The following is a 15,000-nucleotide window of genomic DNA, read 5'->3' on the forward strand; positions in this document are numbered from 1 at the left end:
CCTCGCGTCCCATCCTTTGTTCTCCCTCAGGATCTCCGTTGGCACACAGCTCTGTGCGTGCGTCTCTGCGCGTGCGCATCTGCGTCTGTGCGCGCGTCTCTACGCGCGTCTGCGTGCGCGTCTCTGCGTGCGTGTGTGCGTGCGTCTGTGTGTGCGTCTCTGCACGCGCGCGTCTGTGTGCGCGCGCGTGTCTGTACGTGCGTCTCTACGCGCGTCTGTGTGCGCGCGCGTGTCTGTACGTGCGTCTCTACGCGCGTCTGTGTGCGCGCGCGCGCGTCTGTGCGTGCGTCTGTGCGCGTTACTCACTGGCTATGGCGAACAGCAAGGCGACGGCGGCGAAGGTCCCAGCCAGTCCTTGTCCGCTCATGAACACAGAGCTGTACCTCAGAGGTAGCAGAGCCACTAGACCAAACAGACTGCCCTGTAGCACCGCCCCGAACGCTACAGACACACACACACGCACACATACTTTAAATTTAAAAAATAAGCTTCATCATTTTGACTATAATGGATCTCAATCTCGGTTGGAATGCAGTAAGAATTTCCGTCTCCTGGAAAAGCTCAGGAGTGAAAACTCTGGGCGGATACGGCACACTCCAGCCAGTCACTCACAGTTAATGAACCAGATGGTTGCCATGGTGACGGAGAAGAAGAGGTCCTGCTCCATGGGAACCATCACCAGGGTGGCGGTGAGGACGAAGAGCAGCAAGATGAAGACCAGGCTTCCTGCGATGCGCACCTTCTCCGAGATCCTGAGCGACCCAGAGCGGGGCAGAAAGAGGTCGTGGGGTCACGTCCGGCCAAACGGAACTCGCAGCACTCTCCAGGTGTGTGTGTGTGTGTGTGTGTGTGTGTGTGTGTGTGTGTGTGTGTGTCTCACCGCGGGTAGAGGATGGAGTTGAGGAGGGTGAAGAGCAGCAGGGGTAGCTGGGACAGCAGAGTCATCCAGTTGTTGAAGTAGTACTCCTTCCTACCCTCAGCTGTGCCGTTGCCCACCTCTGACGAGTTCAGCCTGTTGTTGAAATACTACCACCACACAGGGGCAAACAGGGAGGCGCGCTTAACACAGCAACCGGACTACAGTCGGAATACCAAACATAATAGTACTAGGTAATGTTGGGTGTTCTAGTGTCACATCCCTCATGCCAGTCTCTTCTGAAGTCTTCACACAGCAGATATGAACTCCACTAACCACACTAACTCCATGAACTCTAACTTTATTCAAATACTGAACTTCTCAACTCACACCCCTAACTCAAACACCCAACGTTACCACAGTCTTAGAACGACACATACCCTAAAGACAAAAACACCCCCCCCCCACCCCCCGCCATGTTCAGCAGCAGGGCTGGGACTGAGGAGACTCAACCTCAACCCTCCTGCAGTTCACCAGCTCTGCTCTCTTCATCTAGATTACCCTCGATGCCGTCATGAAAAAATTCCATGGCAGTAGTGTTCCCAGTCCGAGCAGGAAGAAGATGATCGCCACTACATAGCCGCTGTCGGAGGAGAGGAGGAAGAGGATTAGGGGGCTGAAACGTTGATCTGAATCTTACAAAACAGGTTTTGACAAGTTGATTTATATCTCAAATTTCCACTTTGAAAGCCTCCTGCAGTAGAAGCAGGACTCTTAACGAATGCCGTGGTGGCTCTACGGCTCAGACCAGAGCCACAGCCAGACATGCTGCTTGGCAACAGCACAAAGGTTCCAGAGTGAAACTCACCGGTCACTTGGTTCTGCTTCTCTAGTTCCCTTCATCATGACATGTGGTGAACTGGAAACAGAAACAAAACACCATCATTAACCACCACGAACGCACAACTCCACACAGTCAAGTTCTCCAGAATCTCCAGCCTGCTCGGCCTGAGTCTCCAGGTAGCTCACGGTCGTCTCTGACGCTGTGAAACCTCATCTGGAGCTCGCAGAGAGTTTCTTCCATAAATAACCCCTCCCACAAAAAACTCGCTTTATCCGGATTAAAAAGTCCTGGAAAAAACCTGAGCCCTCTGCACCCCACAGAGGTTTAAAGACTCACCAATATTATTTCCATCAGGAATTTCTAGATTTTAACTCTCTCAAATGTTGTGATTTATCCAAACAGCGGTCTAAAACACCTGAGATCGCCCCCCTGGCCCTAACGCACGCGTGAAAAAAACCCCACGATTTAGCTACGCCTGATCACAATTCTCTGAGCCAACCCTCAATAGAAACTCAGACGGCCATTAAGCAACATAGTAAGCTCATTTCAAACATATTAAACAGAGGTTTGGGGTTTGTCGACACAACGGATCAGAGACTGTGAAGCATCACAGAGGTATTAGTACACTAGTGTCGGTATCTCTAACTGGTATCATAGACGCATTAGCGTCAGCATCTCTGATCACGCATGCATATACATCGTTGGTTCTCTGTAAAGTGCACGTGCCTTGCACAAATACGGCTGTGCTTTAGTTGCAGTCTGGAGAACTCGGATGCAGAGAAGCAAGTCACTACAGGCAAATCCTCCTCTGTCCTACAGAACTGTAGGGATATCGCAGACTCACACACTCCGTCTCTAGCACAAACCTACACACACACACACACACGGTAACTCACTACACAGCTTAAAAGAAGTGCACAAGTGTCAACAATACATAAAAGCCAAGCTTATACAGTAATGAATTAATAGTTTAATGATTCATATAAATGTGTTGTGGTTACCAGTGCGACTGGTCATCTGTTACAGATGATTAGAGCAAGTACAGTCTATATAAGTGGGCATGTTCTGTGTCACATGGGTGATGACCACAGGCAGGCACAATGTGATCCAGTTAAAAGGTATGCCTGTTTAAACGGGTTTCAAATCTCTCCAAGGTGCATACATCCTTGACGAGCGCAAACTGTATCTTGAATGAATACCCATAATCCTCTGCTTGTTATTCCACCCCCACTTGACCATCACAGCTAGAGGTGACTGGATGCTAACTGGGTTCCAGTGTGCGCTCCCACAGACCAGAATCTAAAAGCTGGTTTACAGTCCTAAACTCTTGGTTCACAACATTAGCCTACAGAAGACTCAAGAGGTTGTTTCTAGAATTGTTGCTCTTTGTAAACTGCTTAAATCTCTTGCTCCAATATCCTAGAAAGGTTCCAGTCATTCTCTCATCCGCCTAGTGAGGCGTAGTCTGCCATCTGGCTTGGTGCCAGCTGGATTTACTAGTTTGGCTGAGTTTACTGGTGCAGATTCAAACATCTGAGCTGAGTGAGCTTCTCGCTGTGAGTCTCTTCTCAAATCAAGAAACAAGGCAACCCTGTATGGTTGATGTGTTACAGCTCTGATTCAGATAATATAAGGAAAGCCCTCATCCATCACGCTGTCCAGAGAAGAATACCAGTACTAAACAATCCTGAACTGGGAGGATGGGGAGAGGTAACAAAGCAGAGACAGCTGTGAACCTGAAACCCTGACTGAAGTTACTTGCGTCATGCGAGTCTATGAATCATTAGTCACGTGACTAAACTGCCACCCAGCTCCACACCACTGCATAAACAAATAGGCCATATCAAAAATATTGCACAAACGCACTCACGCGATACAGCATGCACTGCATGTGTCAGCAGGAAAGAGAGGAACTGATGTTTGGTTTCATACAAGCAAACCCTGCCACACCAACGCGAGTTACCAGTACAAATAAAAGCTGTACACAAAAGCTTCTCCAAAAGAACCTGCTGCGGTAGCACCGTGATATTGTGTATCAACATTACACACAGCGCAGACACGCACATGCCAGCAGCACACGGGAATAAACACCTTTTTTTCTCCCTTTCTCCACCCACAGTCCTGAACCCTGAGACGGCCATCCACTTAGTAAGTTTGAGGAGCCTGGTGTAGACCATCTGGACCCACACACTGCACACAAACGCAATAGTCAGTTTATGATTGTGTGAATCTGGTAGATCAGGATAAAGTGAAAAATGACAGATGTCTCATCAGCTCAGGCCTTGTGTACACGGACCGGAGAGTTATATCAGCATTCGGATCTCAGCTACACTACACACACGCCTCTTCTCAAGGTCAGTCCTTTGGTCAGTGTCAGAACACACACTGTAGAAGCTACACACTGAGCCAATGTCTTTGAATGCAGCACACGCTGAGGTGGGGCTAACAGGAGCTAGATTACAGCCATTAACTCCGCGTCAGACCTCAAACAGGCCAAATCTGTCCTGACAAAGGCGCACCACACCCACCCACCCAACCACCCAACACACACACACACACACACACACACACACACACACACACACACACACACACACACACACACACAGCAGGGCTCGTCACAGGTGTTCTGTCCCGCTTATTAACTCGGGTCATTCAACCAGAAACATCCAAATTCCGAGTCTCCAAGGTTACGCACTGCAGCGCACTACCTCGGTGCACGCACACGTATAAGGCACCGCGAGCGTCTGCGGGCCTGCCGTCACCGCGTCTACATCACCCGCGCGAGTCTTTCTAGCTCAAAGAGCGCCTCGCGCGCAAACACTTACCCCTGAACCGCGACGGCTCGCGTCTCCGCTCCGTCCCGCGCCACACCGCCAACAAGCCAAGGCTCATGCGCACGCGGCGCAGGGTGGACTAACCGGAGCCGTTACCGTCACCGCCACCTCACGGTCTGGCGCGAGCACTGCGTCGCAGCGTACTCGAGAGTCCGCGTGCTGTGTTTGTATGGAAAGCCCAAGTGATCAAAGATCGCCTCAAACGAATCACGTTTTATTTGTAAAACGCCGAATAAAGTTGCGTTTTTGACGCTTTTACGTGGCAAAATACGGCGTTATTTTTCACTACGACGCAAAAACCACCAAAAGCGCAGCTTTAAGTACTCCAAAACGCCGTTTTTTACGCCAGTTTTGGCTCGCCTACAACGGCCTTTTAAACACCCAGTCACTCCAGAACAAGGTCAGACCAGACCAGGTCATGCAGATCTTACCGGCTGATGCCCAAGTTTGGGTTTTTGGGATTTACATGTGTGTTCATTCACTCCAGAATGTATTTATTCATACACTTATTAGCTGGCTAGGAGTTTAGCAGACCTGGCTGTAGTGACCATGGTTAGGTACTGTGGACATCGTACTTTAAATGGGCAGTTGGTTAACTAGTTAGCTAACTAGCTAGCAACATTTCCTACAGCTGTTAGATGGCGAGGAGGAACTTCATGTTGCCTCGAAGACGGACACAGAATGACCGCGCTCGACAACCCAGGACAACGATGTAATACAATGTAAATTAACGTGGTAAGGGCCGTTATAAGCGAATTAATGGCCGAGACCGTTAAACTGGTACTGCCACTGTCAATCCCACTAACTTGATGCATCCATGTAACCAGCTGCATGTTGGTTAATACTCTCTAAAGGTATAGGCTACAGCTGACGATCTTAAGTGGCCAGTGTTGTTGTTTTTTCTCTTATGTACATCCAAGTGACTTACAATTAGGAGTGAGTACAATCTGAGCAATGGAGGGTTAAGGGTCTTACTCAGGGGCCCAACAGTGGCAACTTGAACTGGCAAACTTCTTACTACCAGTACCTTTTCCACTGAGCTACTACTGCAACATTTAGGGCTCAGTGCCCACATGACTAAGTGGTAACTAGCATGGATCTGACTGACTCCAGCCCAACTTCCTGCTGATTCTGTTCTTTTCAGGTCCTTTTTTACAGACCCACTCCTCCAGATGAGGCTATTTCTTTGCAAACCTTTAGTCAAATGTTTATAGAGGTAAATTGAATATATATAAAGGGCAGGGGAGGTCAGCAATTTTTCAGTTCCCAAAGTTGAAGCAAATGTTAGAAAAATATTTTACCAAAGACAATGGGAGATAGGAGCCAATTTAAGAAAAGATGGGAGCATACAGTAATTAGTAACATATTAGGAAAGATAGATACATAATCTTAGAAATTAAACAGTCTTAAGTCTTAAGATTAATCAGAAGAGACCAGTGAGTAATGCGAGATCACCTAAAGAGTGACAATGAGAATTAAGTCCAGCATGGAGAGTGAAACTGCTGTAGTTGGAGTGCACAGAGGACACACAGTCACCAAACCAGACAAAGTAAAGCTGCTGCTGATTGCCCGGAGTAATCCAGGGCTGATTACTAAAATCTCCAACCCACTCTTTCAGTCTCTTCAGCAGGGTGGGTGTATCATACAGGTGAGGCCTTTGTTTTCAGGCATAGCAGCAGTGTCTCTGACATGCAGGTGACGCCACTGTGGTAGGGACTAACCTGACCAAGAACACACACACGTGAACAGCACATAAAATGGGAGACAAACAGAAACAAATGAGGGCACACCAAACAAACATTCTTTTAAGAACTCTGTTGTACCTTTTCTGAGTTATAAAACATAAGACAAGCCAAATGGACTAGAATTAATGGGGAAAGGACATTTTATATAGATTCTCTCAACAAACTTCACAAGGCCTGTGCCAATTTAATATTAAGATTATCATTGTCATAGATAATTACAGTTAAGATTTTTTCCTCTTAAAATTTGTAGTTTTTAAAGAACAGGGCTATTTCTTACTAGCCGCCATCTAAGGTGGGAATACTCAGTAGCTCCCATTTGAAGACAAACACTGCTCAAATATGAATAAATAACCAAATAAACTCAGAAGCTTCGTGACCAGGCAGTTCTTAAAACTTTGAGAGACGGTGGGTCCCGATTGCCCAGTGCTAGACTTGGAGCAATGACAAGTGTACAAAACAGGGATACTCCAAGACCGAGAGCGCTGTTCTCCATATTCGCTGTTTGGCATCCCTCTGGAGTTTGTTGCGATAACCCCTTCTCCTTTCATTCAGTTTTAACCAGAACAAAAGTCTGAAGTCAGCAGTTGCTATAACGACACTACCAACCCGCACCTCTGATAGCTAGCTAGGCAACAAGCTCGACACAAACGTGCATTTGTTCTGCAAGATCAACTTACAACTCATGACTGGCCAACTGCAGCTACCTTTGGGTGAGCTCCGTTTTACAGCCAGTTATCAGATAGTTGTCTCTGGTTAGTATTTTTACCAGTTTAACGGTCTCGGCCATTAATTCGCTTATAACGGCCCTTACCACGTTAATTTACATTGTATTACATCGTTGTCCTGGGTTGTCGAGCGCGGTCATTCTGTGTCCGTCTTCGAGGCAACATGAAGTTCCTCCTCGCCATCTAACAGCTGTAGGAAATGTTGCTAGCTAGTTAGCTAACTAGTTAACCAACTGCCCATTTAAAGTACGATGTCCACAGTACCTAACCATGGTCACTACAGCCAGGTCTGCTAAACTCCTAGCCAGCTAATAAGTGTATGAATAAATACATTCTGGAGTGAATGAACACACATGTAAATCCCAAAAACCCAAACTTGGGCATCAGCCGGTAAGATCTGCATGACCTGGTCTGGTCTGACCTTGTTCTGGAGTGACTGGGTGTTTAAAAGGCCGTTGTAGGCGAGCCAAAACTGGCGTAAAAAACGGCGTTTTGGAGTACTTAAAGCTGCGCTTTTGGTGGTTTTTGCGTCGTAGTGAAAAATAACGCCGTATTTTGCCACGTAAAAGCGTCCAAAACGCAACTTTATTCGGCGTTTTATAAATAAAACTCGTATCGTTTGAGGCGACATTTAACCACTTTGGCTTTCCATACAAGCCTGGTCGGCGGGAGGACAGACCCGCAGTCATCATCCCGCCGTTATGGCGCCACCTGCTGGGCGAACGCACATTCGTTTTCGCGTGTCCTGGGTCAGCTACGTGTGGTATGACGTTCCGGTTAACGGTTTCATTCGCTAATATTTGCACATTTGTCGGTGTGCGTGTGCAAGGATGCAGTATGAAGGTGAACCCCGGCTGCAGAGGAGCACGGGGGTCACGGGGCGGGTGAACCCTCAAAGTTTTCAAAAAAAAAAAAAACACCCAAAACGCGGCTGCTCTCGCGAATGACCTGTGCAACTTCACGTGCATCGCATAACCAACTGGCAATTTGACTTCCACCTTAAACGTTATCATGCACGCGTATAGCGGCAGGCTCCGGGGCGCGTGCTCGGTAGGCGTAGAGACATGCGGGCTGTGTACCGTAACCGGCCCACGCGCCATGTCTGTAGGATGCGCGTGCATTACACGTGGAGCCCGCTTGCAGCTTTCCTCGTACACACAGCTGTTCGTAACTGGTGACAATCCGAGTCACACAAACAAACGCAGTTCTTTCCTTCTGCCCATGTCAAGGGGCGCGCGTGGCTGGCTTGACGTCTAACGTTACCGCGCGCTTTGCATTTGCCAGTACATGTCCAAGTATTTGGTACGAGCACGCGGAGCGCCGCGCGTCGAAGACACTGCAGAGCACCACACATCCTCCGCGAGACCGTCGCGCTGACACGTGCTGAGACCGCGAGGGCAGCAGCGGGCAACGGATCGCGCTGCACCGCATCCGCCGGTAACGAGCTGGTGTGAGACACCTCGGCCGGAGCACGCGGATGACATCTGCACGCTGACGCCTTTCCACGCGCTAGATGCCACTTGTAGCGCGGAGTCCGCGACGACGCGCGAGGAGCGCGCCAGCAGAGTGAACGAGGGCTGAAGTTGAGCTCGCGGCCGTTTTTTGCATCTTCGTAGTGAGTTTGGTGTCTTCGCTTCGCGAGATTCCTGCACTGCGCTTCGTCGTGTCGCCCAAACTTTCAAGGTAAGACGCAGCGCTCGTGCGCGGATATCCGAACCGCGTCTTAACCGGACGGCACGGACGCCTGGTTCCTACCGGAGAAAACACCCGTGCCGTTAACTGCTGTGTGCAAATCTCGCCTCGTGAAAGAGCCGCGGTGGAAGATTAGGCAGTGGTCGCAGTGAGTCGCGAGGACAAGTTGAGTGCACGTTAGTTTGTCGTTGATCGTTATTTGTATTTGTTTATTTTTACATTACGGGGCAGTGCGCGAACACGTTTGTGTTAGAAGCAGAACCGGGCACGTAAACCTACGAACGCGGGAGAGAGCGCGCGCCTGCCTGTTACACGCGCTCGGACTTGCAGCTACACGCCGATGCTGTTGACGCAGGGCACGAGAGTGCAGTACCTGCCATAAAAGTCGACGTTAGTGAAGGCAAATTAGAACGTCCTGTTGAACGTTTACGAAGGTCTCTCTCACACACACACACACACACACACACACACACACACACACACACACACACACACACACACAAACACACTGTAGCATCTGCAGCAGTGTCCTTAAACTGCTCATCCTTGAGCAGTTCAGGTGTGTGTAATCCAGACTGTGATCATGCTGTGTGCTTGCACTCTGTCCTGTCCTTACCATGACAGACAGGCCTAGCCTGACGGACGTGGAGCTGAACATGTCTGCATTGACGCTCTGCTAACGTCCTGACATACCCCGTCTCTGTGGAGCCAGAACCCTCCCAGGGGACTCTGGGAGGAGGGTGGTCTTCACATCCAGCACCCTGACCTCCTTTAGCGGTGTGTGAGGCTCAGCGGTGGGGGGGACACCTTAGTTCTCGAGCGGAAGTGTGAGCTCCTACAGGGTCTGTGTGTGTGTGTGTGAGGAGGTTCTGTGTGTGTGGGTCTGCAGTCTGGGTGTAGTGTTTTTATGCTCAACTGTCCTTTTTAAAATCTCTGTTGTTTCTGAAACCTTTGACTTGTACTTTGTTTTTACCACATTGTGAGTTAGAGTTAATATGGTTTTGTTAACTTTGTTTACAAATAAGAATAAAGTAAACAAAGCTAAACGTGTTTCGTCCAGTAACTGATTATAACGCTCATCTATAAATCCAGTAACGGCACCAATTGCATCATCTAAACTCAACACATATCTTCAGGACTTGGTATTTATTGGGAATATTTCATGTAAATGAGGGTCAGGCTTGTTTCTGAAACTGACCTTTGCCCTAGGACCCATGAGCCATGACTTGCCTGAGTACACAGCTGGTGTTTTTTCTGTTTGTAAGTTGAGGATGAGAGTGTGTGGCTCAGGGTTAATAAAGAGAACAGACGAGTCAACCATAAACATCCTTCTGCTCTTATCTGGTCCTCACACTGCTCCCACGCACACACACACTTCCTCCTTTGATGTTAAGCCCAGCTCTGAGCAGTAGCTTTTTCTGTTTTCTGAATATGAGCTGTGCTGTGTTTAGGTTCTGTGTCCCTGCGTCTTTCCGGAGTCCCCAGGACCCCCCGGCCCTCTCCGTTGGCCTTCGATAATCTCCAAAGCTCCAGCGGCTCCCGGGACTTTACACACATGGGTTTTGTTCAAGGTGCCACTCTGACAGACCCTGTTTTTAATTTGAGTTGATTTGTGAACATCTGTGGTGGTTTTGGTCATGTCGGTCGGGTCTCTTCTCTAACCTGGGACTTTCTGTGGCACTCGGACATCACTGGAGTTCAAGCTTAGGGGTCAAAGCATACATTTGATGTCTGATATTTGACTCTGTACTGTCTTCACTGTATCTAACGTTATAGTGTTGTGAAGTTTCCCCACATGTGACTCCTGTCCTGCAGTCTTGGTGTCTCTGATAGTTATATTCTGAACTAGAGTTGGTTTGTGTATTACATATACCAAAGGATGGGATTAAGTACCTACACACAAACACACACACACACATTGACATATTTTGGATTAGCTAATCTGAGTTTAGACATATATTCCATCATAAAACCCACAGCTGTAGACCTCTGGAGTCTCGTTTAGCTGGAACTCGAAGTTGTTATTTTTAAATGACTTATTCATGCTGAACAAACATGTTTGATTCAGGAGGGAAAATTGTAGCCAACACAAGAGAAAAATCAATTCCAGCAGCACAGAGTGAGAGCCAGCCAGCCAGCCATCCAGAGGACACCACTGAAAAAAGATGATTGCTGTGACCTCCTTAGCACAGACGGAGGCTGTGGCGTGTGTGGAACCTGACGTATCGAGTAGCTACAGTGTGTGTGTGTGTTCACACAAGAACTTCAGTCTGGAGAGAGCGTGAGAGAGAGAAAGCTACGCCCTCATGGTACAAGCATGTCACAGTGACTGAAAAATGAAGGTTATTAGCTGTGAATTTCCTCCTTTGTGATGGACTTAACACTAAACACTGAACAGTATAACAGAGTAAAACACTGCAGGATGCTTTAGGGAATACAAAGATGACCAAAGTATGAAGCTCTCTTAGGACAAAACTTTAAAAACCCAAGACTCTCCCTAACCAAACTTTGATAGGTTACACACAGGCAGAGGGAGAGGGAGAGAGAGAGAGAGATATGTGAGCAAACATGCAAATCTTGCCTGGCCTGGATCTGGAATTCTTCCGTATCCTGCAAACACACAGTTCTGTCTCTTACAACATCACCGGAATCAACACGGGAAGCTGTCATGCTTGACCTATGACCTTTTCAAGGCCTGTGTTGAAAAGACTAGTAAACAGGATGGAGCTGAGTGTAGGGAACATGCTACAGGGTGACGCGCGCGTGTTTCAGACCGGGGAACACGCTACAGGGTGACGCGCGCGTGTTTCAGACCGGGGAACACGCTACAGGGTGACGCGCGCGTGTTTTACATCAGGGAACGTGACACAGTAAAAGTATCTGTGTGAATGAAGGTGTCCCAGACTGGGACATTTGAGCTGTTGATGAGTCTTGGCTGGTCTGGTTTTAGTACAGGTGTTAATCCTGCGTTACTTCGCTGAGTTCTGCTGTCCGCGGTGGGATTAACGTGTGTGGGGGGGCAGAAACCCACAGGGTCTCACGTCCACTTGCTCGGTTTGTTGGGGTTTTGTTTTTTGTTTTTCGTGGTTTGCATATTTAGAGATTCTGTTTATTAGGACGCCGTTTGTGGCTACGTACAATATCTTTTATAAAAACTGCATTTTAATTTTCAGCAGTTAAAAAAATTGAGGCGGTATGGATCATATAAGAACTCTGTTACTGCCTTATAAACCCAACCCAAATATGTCTTACAACTGCAGTCAGGGGTTTAGTCTGAGTCTTAATCCTACATGTAGGGGTTTAGTCTGAGTCTTGCTCCTGCGGGGGGGGGGGGGGGGGGGGGTAGTCTGAGTCTTGCTCCTGCGGGGAGGTGTTAGTCTGAGTCTTGCTCCTGCGGGGGGGGGGGGGGGGGGGGGGGGGGGGGGGGGGGTTAGTCTGAGTCTTGCTCCTGCGGGGGGGGTGTTTAGTCTGAGTCTTGCTCCTGCCGGGGGGGTTTAGTCTGAGTCTTGCTCCTGCCGGGGGGGGGGGTTAGTGGTTTAATGATTACACACGTCTCTACACTGCCTCCACACTCTCTGCTCATCTGATTAACTCCGTGGATTTAGTATGTACTGGTGAGCTTTCTGTTCCAGTTGTTTATTTTGGGGCCTAAATAAGAAAAGCGAGGTTGTTGTGGTTTTCCTAAACGTTTTAATGTGTCTGGAAAAAACGGCAGTGAAGGTGAGTGGATCTGGTGGCCATGTTCACGGACTTGGTAACCGCACACCTACCCAGACCACAGCTTACAGGAAGTTGTGTGTTCTCTCGTGTCTGGAGGGTCAACGAGGGGTCGTCCACGGACACGGGTCTCCTGTCTCCTGATTTCTTTAACCTGAGATTAAAGATCCAACATTTCACTTGCTCCGATTGTTTCTCCAGCACCAGTAGCACTACACACACACGCGCACACATGTGAATGCACATGCCTCTCATATGCACACACATGCATGTGTGCAAACACACGCCCACACACATACACTCATGTACAGACAGGCACGTGCACACATATACTTATGCACACACCAAGTGCACATACATTCAGGCAGGCAAACACACACTCTCACACACACACCATCTGGAATTTGTGATGCCCTCTGTGTTTTTCACTTTTGCAAAAGAACAGAACAGGAAATGTCTGCCCGGTGGAAACAGTGAAAATAAATTATTGAAATAAATAAAACACACATACACACTCATGATGGGCTGGTCCCTGTACACACACCCACACACACACAGCAAGCACGTATGATCTGCCCGTCCTTGCCTCCAGAGGGTGTAGTCTGGGTCCTTCTGTGTCCCTATGATATTGCAGACACAGCCAAGTGTAGGAAGCCCCCATACACACACGTGCGCACACACACACACACACACACACGCACGAACAAACATGCACACAAATGCAAACATACTTTTTTGTGTGGCCACGAGATTAAAACAGCTACCATCAAAATCAGCCAGCTGTAGATGTCCAAAACACCAAATCAGTCCTGAACAGGACACACACACTATTATCTGTGCTCTGCCCACTCTGTCCATCGTATTCGCTGATGCTGATGGAATTATTTAAAATTCCTTCTTGTCAGTTCAGTTATTTTTCCCACATATTCTCGTCTCTGGCAGCTCCTGAGTGACGTATTGGGATGTCCAGCGTTAAACCTGCACATGTACGAGCACCTGGAGTCCTTCTGGGTGTCCGCTACCGTAACCATCACACCCCACGTGCTACGGACCTAACGCACTAAGTTTCTGTTTGTTTATTTTAAGGTGGGAGAGACTTTGTGAATAATTTCATTAGTGAAAAGGTTTGATTTTGTCATGTGGCTAACGTTTAGCTTTTTGTCCCTGAGCAGGTATTGAAAAAATATTGTGTGTTTGGACGGGTTTTAAAAGGCTGGCGTGTGGCACAGCTGCGATTCAAATGCAGTTCATGATCTAGCACCAAAAGCGTGGGTTTGACCAAGCATGCAATGCAAATCTTAGTCTGAATTCCTCTTTGTGATTGGTTAAGCCAACAGGACATAACTGAAGTGACAGTCGGATCCTGTGGTGATGAATCCCTATGGAAAAGCATCCAGGACTTTAACGTGCTGATTCCTGCGGAACGACACATGAGTTTTTCCTTCACCTCTTTCACCTTTTTTCATATTCTGAAAATGCACATAATCTGAATGGAAAAGACTGACGTTCCAGAAAACACCTGAATATTCCAACAAAAGAAAAGAAAAGAGAGGTTTGACGCTCAGATGAGCCGGAAAACATGGAACGCTGATGATGTGTGAGACCAAACGCGCCATCGTTCTGCTCCACACCCAAGAGCAGATAACATACCTGTAAACAAGAAACAGTACACAGAAGGGTTAGAGTTTAGAGTTCTCGTATTGACAACCCTTCCCTGTCCTTTGTAGATTTGATCATGTTGTCTCTAATCTCTAACCTCTACTCAAGAATTTTTGCATAACCGTAACAAAACAGGTCTTGCCACCTTCTGCTCTTTTTACAACACCCGTCACATTTGCGCACCATTTGACTACAGAACTGGAGGCAGAAGTGTGATTACTACAGGCAGAGACCTCTGACTGTTAGCACAGCGCTAAGCCTGAAATGTTGAGTCCCATCACGTACAGAACACCACGCAGTATTTGAGCATTTATGATCATTTTCTATCCTTAACGTTTTCGATTGATTGTGTCATTTGTTTTATGTAACAGCACCTCTGGGTAATGTAGTCTTAGAGGAGGTGAGTTGGCAGTGAGGTAAATCTCATCTGTTGTATTGTCATTAAAGGTCAGTCAGATACACTAGTGAGTGATTGTGTGTTTGTGTGTGTGTGTTGGAGTGATGTGGTTCCAGTGATGTGGACACCCCCCCCATTAGTACTGATTTTGTCTGTAATTGGTGTTAGTGTTGAGTTAGTTTTGCTATCTGTGATGTCAGTTTGGTGTACACACACACATCCTTTATTAAGACCAAGGGGATCGATCGATCGAGGTCTGTGTCACCAGGCAACGGACACACACACACATACATGCATTATCCAGACCAAGGGGATCGATCAATCGAGGTCTGTGTCACCAGGCAACGGACACACACACACACGAGAGGCAGAAGGACACAAACAAACAAACAAACAAACAAACAGTTCTTTACTGGGTTGCAACTTCACTGTGATGAATGGACACTGCAGACAGAGGGGGATGTTTGTCTTGTGTGGTTGTGAAACGTCTTATGAGAAGTTCAGGATGTAACTAAGAAAACAACAGAC

At 47.8% G+C, this 15,000-nt stretch overlaps 2 protein-coding genes across 3 annotated transcripts in view; one reads left to right on the top strand and one right to left on the bottom strand.

The window, feature by feature from the left end:
- Window positions 1-4,623, bottom strand: part of LOC113591686 (equilibrative nucleoside transporter 2) — a 12,535-nt gene extending 7,912 nt beyond the window's left edge. Inside the window, exons 1-6 of the mRNA XM_027032299.2 lie at window positions 4,529-4,623; window positions 1,725-1,775; window positions 1,418-1,499; window positions 881-1,026; window positions 613-752; window positions 307-441 (exon numbers count right to left, since the gene is read on the bottom strand). Coding sequence (XP_026888100.2) covers window positions 307-441; window positions 613-752; window positions 881-1,026; window positions 1,418-1,499; window positions 1,725-1,762 — 541 coding nt within the window. The 5' untranslated portion in view covers window positions 1,763-1,775; window positions 4,529-4,623. The remainder of the gene's footprint in view (window positions 1-306; window positions 442-612; window positions 753-880; window positions 1,027-1,417; window positions 1,500-1,724; window positions 1,776-4,528) is intronic.
- A 3,522-nt stretch (window positions 4,624-8,145) lies between these two features.
- The window catches only part of LOC113591684 (RAS guanyl-releasing protein 2-like), a 32,825-nt gene continuing 25,970 nt past the window's right edge, over window positions 8,146-15,000 (top strand). For both annotated transcript variants that reach the window (XM_035529983.1, XM_035529984.1), the window contains exon 1: window positions 8,146-8,690. The gene's annotated coding sequence lies outside the window, so the exon portion shown is untranslated. The remainder of the gene's footprint in view (window positions 8,691-15,000) is intronic.

This window comes from Electrophorus electricus, chromosome 9 (genome assembly GCF_013358815.1).
Source record: "Electrophorus electricus isolate fEleEle1 chromosome 9, fEleEle1.pri, whole genome shotgun sequence".
In the NCBI taxonomy this organism is placed as follows: domain Eukaryota; kingdom Metazoa; phylum Chordata; class Actinopteri; order Gymnotiformes; family Gymnotidae; genus Electrophorus; species Electrophorus electricus.